The 8,619-nt window shown below is 43.5% G+C and overlaps 1 protein-coding gene across 1 annotated transcript in view; it reads left to right on the top strand.

Annotated features, from left to right (window-relative positions):
- LOC107601977 (RNA-binding protein 24-like) overlaps positions 1-4,273 on the top strand; it is a 4,841-nt gene extending 568 nt beyond the window's left edge. Inside the window, exons 2-5 of the mRNA XM_016294351.1 lie at positions 484-607; positions 2,133-2,187; positions 4,007-4,066; positions 4,196-4,273. Coding sequence (XP_016149837.1) covers positions 484-607; positions 2,133-2,187; positions 4,007-4,066; positions 4,196-4,211 — 255 coding nt within the window. The 3' untranslated portion in view covers positions 4,212-4,273. The remainder of the gene's footprint in view (positions 1-483; positions 608-2,132; positions 2,188-4,006; positions 4,067-4,195) is intronic.
- The last annotated feature ends 4,346 nt before the right edge of the window (positions 4,274-8,619 follow it).

Below are 8,619 nucleotides of genomic sequence, written 5' to 3'. Positions count from 1 at the left end.
GATAGATAGATATATTAATTTATAAGTATCTATATAAGTGTGTATATAAATACAAAACACACACACATGCATATATTAGTCATTGTTTTTTATTTTATTTCAGTTAATGTTTCAAGTAAAATTTAAAAGTACATTTCAAGTAACAATGTTTTTTAAATTATGGTTTTAGTTAGCTATAATATCCCTGATCATTATTGTTTGTCTGTCTATCGTTATCAGTGTTATTTTAGGATCATTGAGATACTATAAAAAAAATTATTTTTATATTTTCCATTTTCATTTTTGTAAAAGTTTTAGGTATTTTGTTGTGTTTATTTCAGTTAACATGTATTTTATTTCAAGTAATGAAAATGTTTTTTATGGTTTTAGTTAACTGTGATAACCCTGATTGTTGTCTGTCAGTTTACTTGCAGTCACGTTCACATGCAGCATCACTGAAAACACTGAATTTGTGTTTGTGCTCCTGGTCTCATGTATGTGTAGGTGACGATGTCCGATCGAGCTGCGGCAGAAAGAGCCTGTAAGGACCCAAACCCCATCATAGACGGCAGGAAAGCCAACGTCAACCTGGCGTACCTCGGGGCCAAACCACGGATCATGCAGCCGGGTAAGAGGATCCGTCGCTCTCCGCAGACCCAGATACATGCATACAGACGAGCTGCATGACAGAGAGCATCACTCGCTGGCTCCTAAATGAGCCGAAGCCTTCAGGTGCTATCTGAGATTTCACACAGTAACAACAATAATGCAGCGTAACTGTGGAACAGCAGGATTATCTGTGACCCTGGAGCACAAAACCAGTCATAATGGTCCATGTTTTGAAATCATCTGAATAAATAAGCTTTCCATTGATGCATGGTTTGTTAGGATCGGACAATATTTGGTCGAGATACAACTATTTGAAAATCTGGAATCTGAGGGTGCAAAAAAATCAAAATATTGAGAAAATCATCTTTAAAGTTGTCCAAATGAAGTCCTTAGCAATGCATATTACTAATCAAAAATTAAGTTCTGATATATTTACGGTAGGAAATTTACAAAATATCTTCATGGAACATGATCTTTACTTAATATCCTAATGATTTTTGGCATGTAAGAAAAATCTATAATTTTGACCCATACAATGTATTGTTGGCTATTGCTACAAATATCCCCCAGCGACTTAACACTGCTTCTGTGCTGCAGGGACACATTTATGTGAAATGCAATGAGGAACATACAAAACATTTGGAAAATAAAATAATTTTGTTTCCAGGATTGATGGCATGCATATATTTTGTAACCAATTTAACCAATTTGAATGTTTTTGTTTTATTGTAGAAATAAACTTGTTCATGCACTACCAGTCAAAAGTTTTTGAACAGTATGATTTTTTATGTTTTTTTAAAAGAAGTTTCTTCTGCTCACCAAGCCTGCATTTATTTGATACAAAGCAGTAAAAATTGTGAAATATTTTTGCAATCTAAAACAGCTGTTTTCTATGTGAATATCTGTTAAAATGTAATTTATTTCTGTGATGCGCAGCTGTATTTCCAGCATCATTCCTCCAGTCTTCAGTGTCACATGATCTTCAGAAATCAGTATAATATGCTGATTTGCTGCTCAAGAAACATTTATTATTATTATGAATAATTATTTAAAACAGTTGAGTAAATTTTTTCAGGATTCTTTGATGAATAGAAAGATCCAAAGATTTCTATTTCCGATAAATTTCTATTCATCAAAGAAACCTGAAAAAATTCTACTCAGCATTTTTCAACATAATAATAATAATAAATGTTTCTCAAGCAGCAAATCAGCATATTCTACTGATTTCTGAAGATCATGTGACACTGAAGACTGGAGTAATGATGCTGAAAATACAGCTGCGCATCACAGAAATAAATTACAGTTTAACAGACATTCACATAGAAAACAGCTGTTTTAAATAGTAAAAATATTTCACAATTTACTGATTTTGCTGTATTTTGGATCAATTAAATGCAGGCTTGGTGAGCAGAAGAGACTTCTTTAAGAAAACATAAAAAATCATACTGTTCAAAAACTTTGTAATTTTGGTCATTATATGCGTTTTTCTTGTATTGTTAAAAAATAAAAATAAATAAATGCATCAAGGTTGCGTTTTTTCACAGGGTTTTCATTTGGTGTCCCTCAAATACACCCTACCTTTATCCAACGGCCTTATGGGTAAGTGTAACAAGACTATTGATGACTATATATTGTTTTTGTACTTTCATTAGTTTTAAAGAAATATTCACCCAAAATTGAAAGTTTGCTGAAAATGTGCTCAACCTCGGGCCATCCGAAAATAGGATGAGTTTGTTTGTTCATCAGATTTGGAGAAATGTAGCATTGCATCAGTTGCTCTGCAGTGAATGGGTGCCGTCAGAATGAGAGCTGATAAAAACATCACAAGTAATCCACAGCACTCCAGTCCATCAGTTAATGACTGAAGCTTTTCTTTCTTTTTTTTCACACATTTGAATCTACATTTTTATAGTAAATGTATGCTATAATCATCTTGTATTTAATTTATTTATACTGGGCTAAGAGCATCATCACTCCAGAGTTCACTGAATCTTGCAATATGTAGACAATTTAATATATATATTGTTAAATATATAAATATAAAGATATTCTGACGGCACCCATTCACTGCAGAGGATCCATTGGTGAACAAGTGATGCAATGCTACATTTCTCCAAATCTGATGAAGAAACAAACTCATCTACATCTTGGATGTGTATTATCAACCAAATTTACATTTTGGGGTAAAATAATCTTTTAAGACTTCTCTCATTTATCTACATTCTCTTATGTAAAAATATGATATCGAAAAAGATCTTATCTTAGACTAATTGCTTTTTGCCATTGCCTTGCTTTAAAGGTGTTGTGTGTAATTTTTAAACATCCTTGTATCACATTAGAGTCATTAGAAGTAAGTAATTCATAGGTTGATTCCCAGTGATCGCTTTCAAAGCGTCACGGATTCGCTCAATTCTTTTCCAGATTCTGGAAATGCCATTATTTTTGGCGCCAAAAGCTTTGAAAATGATGCGCTTCACCTTTAAAGATAAATTAGTGATGATCAACAGTATCATATTCCTACTTGTTGCTAGGGGTGGGAGAAAAAATCAATTCTCCGATGCATCGCGATTCTCTCTTCATCGATTCTGAGCTTGTTTTTTTTCCCGCGCAAATGTCACGTGTGCGCGCTAGAGACGTGGCGGACTTCATTGCACAGAATATGTGCTGTGAGACACATGCGCATTGCTTGACGCATTGTTAGTTCAGTATTTCACTTTAGATATGCATTCATTGGAATGCAGTACTATTAAATGCACGAAACTCGCGCACTGACAGACTTTCACGTGCGCTTTGTGTTTGTCCTGAAGCTCGATCGCAATTCGCGGCCGCGGATAAATGCACTTGCATCTCTGGATACTTTTATAGGAAATTGATGTAAATACAGTCAGGTATGTTTTCAGAGCAGGACAGAACATCTGATATATCGAAATAGCTCTGTGCATTAGTGTAAATGCAGCCGGCTTATATAATAAAAAATAAAGTAAATTTTGCACAAATTAAATTTGATATAAAATTTATATGAAAATGTAGCCATGTGCAGTAATATTGAGAACTGAGAATGTGACGCATTCGTGATATTGAGTTGATAATGATAATCATAACTGAATCGTGAAACCAGTGAAGATTCACACCCCTAGCTATTTTTTAAGTTGGCAGTACATTCATACAGAGATTCCAACTATAAACAAAAAGCATAGAAACTGCAATTTTGGTTAAAATGTGAAATTGTAACGATGTATTTGCACAGCAGAAGAATTAATTCGGAAAATCGGATCGGATTTGGAATCGGATCGTGACTCCCAGAATCGGGTTTGGAAGTGCCTAAAGATTCCCACCCCTATGCAATACGCTTGTGTTGATTTCTGTGCATTGTGGATGGATTCCTGTGTCACATAATGCTGTTCTCTTTGTGTCGTAGAGATAGTGAGGATGATCATTCCCCATTACTGTATCCTCCCCCTTTCCGCCAGGTTATGAGGTGTGTGCGTCTGCATTTTACCTGTGTGGATGCTGTGTGCGTTTTATTTGCAACTCCTGAAAAGTCTACGTCTGTCTCTTCCTCTTCCCAGCCGTGACTCAATGTTACTGTCTCTCTCTGATCTGACAGGCTCGCGTTTGGTTAACGTAACCTAAGAAGTGAACGAGTCCAGCAAAGTCAGAATTCATAAGCGCTACCACTAGACTCAAACACGATGGTGATTAGCTTGCATGGACGTTGTTGTTGTTGTTGTTGTTTTTGGAGAGTAGCTTTGGTGTGCGTTTGGATCTGAAGTGGTTTTTATAGCTAAACCGTGTGCTTTAATAGAAATGAGTGAATATGGTAGGACGTGGGGATTCGGGGCTGATGGTCGTATCTTTTGCCATTTTCCATGTTCTTTCTGGATTTGATGATTGTGCACAGCTTGTTTGAGTTTATTTTTTTCATTTAAACAGGCGTTTCGGCATTTTGTTGTTGAAGGGCTCAGAGTCTCCCTCAAAACAAAACCACTCACGGCTTGCATGCTGCTGTGTATCTCGTGCCTTTTATATATTTTACTAATGAATCATTTGCCTTTAATTTGTCTTTTCTTCTTACAGTGACTTAGATTCTCTTTTCCCGAAACCTTTTTGTGAATTCAATTCTGTGCCTTACACATAGCAGGTGACTCAACATTCAGCTGATTTTAATACAGTTTGGTGTTAACATGTTTCTAAAATAAAATAAAATAACTACGAGTTATGTCGAACAACATATGGGGTCTCACTTGGGAGGCCAATCATCTCTGAGTTTAAGAGAAAATGCCAATGAGAATTGGCTAGTGGATTTTGCATTCCTGAGCCACTCCCCGTGCATACGGGTATAAATAGGCGACAGGTGCATCCACTCTTCAGATTTTTGCTTCGGAGCCGAATGGTTGTATGAAAAGCTGTTATACTCTACAAAGCCATTCATCTGCTGTGTGTCGGAAAGCTGTTCTGGTTGGAGGTACGGCGCAAACAGCGATGTCCCTTTCAGCGATTCCCCTGGGCGCTTCAAATAAAAGAGCAGATTTCCTAAAAGAGCAAATCACGGACGATTCGCGTCTTTTTATAGACGCCATTTCATCCATGTCCTGACCTCTGACAATGGTCACGAGTGTTGTCTTCCATGTCTGGGCATTCAGCACTCTGAAGACGATCGTGGATGGTTCATGCCCGCACTGCGAGTGCGTGACCATTGCAACGCTGTGATCACGTTTCTCCGTTCTTAAAGGGAAAGGAGCAGACCCCTCTGTTACCTCCCATCCCGGTTTCTCTGCCACGAGCAGAGAACCGCCGGCTAGTGCTCTGGGAGATTTGAGGGTGACAGTGAGCGCTTCTCCGCCGGGCCACGCCCCACGGACCTCTCACCCCTTCCGCAGCGCTTGTCCTCTGCGGCTGCTGGGTGATTCTGCTGGGATGTCTTATGGCGGTCCCAGCATGTCATTCGGTGTCCCGCCGGGGGATCAGATGTCGATTGCAGCATCGGGGGATGGGCTGTTGACCTCTGAGGATGAAGATTCGGCAGGGCTGCCCCCCTTGGGTGTTGTCACCACTGCCGAATCAGACCCAGAGTTGACGGCCATGATTGCCCGGGCAGCTGTGAGCATCAGGTTGGAGGTGAATACACCGCCCAGCCCTGAGCACTCGCGGCTGGATGATTGGTTTCTCGGTGCGGAGCGCGGCTCACAACTGCATTCTGCTCTGGTTTCTTTTCTTCCCGTAGGTGCATGAGGAAGTGATGTAGTCGTGGACGGCCCCTTTTACGGCCAGAAGCCGCTCTTCTCCTTCCTCCGTCCTCACTACCCTCAGTGGTGGGGCGGCAAGGGGGTGCGTCGACATTCCCCAGGTGGAGAGAGCGATTGCTGTGCACCTGTGCCCGCAAGACGCCGCCACTTGGAGGAATTGTCCGCATCTCCCGTCCAAAGCCTATAAGCTGTCGGTGGCTCTCGCTGCCAAAGCTTACAGTGCTGTGGGCCAAGCCGGCCCAAGGTTGATGCAGGAGCTGCGTACGGCGACTGACTTCGCCCTCTGGGCGACGGAAGTCACGACGCGGTCCCTCGGGAAAGCGATGTCTACTCTGGTGATCCAGGAGTGCCATCTCTGGCTCAGCCTGATCGAGATGAGAGACGTTGACAAAGTGCGCTTTCTTGACGCTCCCATCTCCCAGGCTGGCCTGTGTTGAGGGCTGTGCCCAGCAGTTCTCAGCAGTACAACAAGCAGACTGAGGCCATACAGCACATCTTTCCCCAACGTGATCCTCCAACTGTCACGATTCCGTCGCGGGCTGTGTCTCAGCCTGCTCGTCGCCGTGGGCGCCCTCCTGCGTCCTCCACACTGGCTCCGCCCCGCGCTGAGACATCATCGAGGCCGGCGCATCGAGCCCCACACAGGAGAGCAGTGCCCCCCATGTCGCATCCGGCCGCTAGATTCTCTAGGAAGATGACGAAGCGGCCCTGACACGGGCAACCCGGAGATGTGGGAGACTGCTCTTCTGGGCCGGGCAGGGAATCTTTTTCTTTCTGTTCCGCCGTTGGCAACGGGCAGGCAGCTTCGGGGTCCTGGACAGGACCTCGACTGCTTTGGCACATTAACTGTCTGGAGTTGTTGGCAGTACATCTAGCCTTGCAGCAGTTCCGGTCGCTGCTGTTGGACAAGCACGTGTTGGTCCGAATGTACAACACTGCGGCTGTTTCGTACATCAACCATCAGGGTGTTCTACGATCACGTCGCATGTCTCAACTTGCCCGCCATCTCCTCCTCTGGAGTCAGACATGGCTCAAATCGCTGTGCACCATCCACATTCCGGGGGAGCTCAATCGTGCAGCCAACGTGCTCTCGTGACAGCTCACTTTCCCCGGAGAATGGCGACTCCATCCCCAGACGGTTCAGCTGATCTGGAGTCGATTCGGGGAAGCTCAGGTGGACCTGTTTGCTTCCCATGAGTCCTCCCACTGCCGGTTGTACTACTCCCTGACCCAGGTCCCCCTGGGCACGGACGCACTGGCACACAGCTGCCCTCGGGCTCTACGCAAGTATGTGTTTCCCCCTGCGAGCCTGCTTGCACAGACACTGTGCAAGGTCAGGGAGGACGAGGAACAGGTCCTGTTGGTTGCGCCTTTCTGGCCCGACCCACCCGGAACTGGTTTTTCGGAACTCATGCTCCTCGTGACAGCCCCTCCCTGGCGCATCCACCTGAGGAAGGACCTTCTTTCTCAGGGGCTGGGCACCATATGGTACCTGCGTCCAGATCTCTGGAACCTCCATGTGTGGCTTCTGGACGGGACGCGGCAGACCTAAGTGACCTACCACCAGCGGTGGTAGACACTATCCCTCCGGCTAGAGCTCCCTCTATGAGGCATGCCTATGCTTTGAAGTGGAGTCCGTTCACGAATTTGTGTTCTTCTCACCGAGAAAACCCCCAGAGATGCTTCACACAGTCTGAACTCCTGATATCACTGAATGCAAATATAGAAACCTCTTCAGTAAGCTGGATTAACTGCATGATACATGTTACTGTACTATATATGGCTGCTGATAGTTTTTCATTCAGATAAGTGCCTCTTTGCAATGAGAAAAGTTCTTCTCCCTGCTTTCTACTTTCCTCTACTGAAAAATGTAGAAAATGTTCATTAAATTTCATTTTAAAAAAGTTCCAAAAAAGAAAGTTCTGTCATTATTTAAGGGCCATTCACACCAAGAAAGAATACTATAATTATAACTATATTGTATATATAATCCACTTTAGGGTTATTTTTTTAATTGATGTTTTTATTGTTCACTAGCTGGGGGAAAAAAATGGAAATAACAAAATTGTACAAAGTTGGTGGTCCGGACAAAGATAGATTCAGATGTTCTGCAAGCATCTCGGCTTTGTTGTCTTCTTGCAATAAAGTCTAATTTTGACTTCTGCAACTCTGCCTCCTGAGCATTATTTTGCAAGACAGAGAAGACTTTTATCCACAGCAATATGAGAGAGCTTCAGCACTGGTTACACAGCAGAATCCTGAGATGGGCATGGCGCCATGTCCATCACGCAGATGTGCCTTTGCACTTTCAGCCCCTGTTCTGACCTTGCCTTTCTATGGGCCGGAGTGCCCCTAGAACAAGTCCCGGCATGTTGTTGTCACAACAGATACTTCCAGGACAGGCTGGGGTGCTACATGCAATGGGCAGGCATCCTCGGGGTCCTAGACAGGGCCTCGACTGCTTTGGCACATCAACTGCCTGGAGTTGCTGGCAGTGCTTCTAGCTCTGCAGAGGTTCCGGCCGCTGCTGCAGAGCAACCACGTGTTGGTCCACACGGACAACGCTGCGGCTATATCGTACATAATCCATCAGGGAGGTCTACGATCACGTTGCATGTCGCAACTCGCCCGCCATCTCCTGTTCTGGAGTCAGGCGTGGTTTAAGTTGCTGCGCACTGTCCACATTCCGGTGGAACTCAACCGTGCATCCGACATGCTCTCAAGGCAGCTCACTTTCCCCGGAGAAAGATGAATCTATCCCCAGGTGGTTCAGCTGATCTGGAGT

Source organism: Sinocyclocheilus grahami, unplaced genomic scaffold (assembly GCF_001515645.1).
Source record: "Sinocyclocheilus grahami isolate Dianchi unplaced genomic scaffold, SAMN03320097.WGS_v1.1 scaffold316.1, whole genome shotgun sequence".
NCBI lineage: Eukaryota > Metazoa > Chordata > Actinopteri > Cypriniformes > Cyprinidae > Sinocyclocheilus > Sinocyclocheilus grahami.
This window is presented reverse-complemented; position numbering and strand designations above follow the sequence as displayed.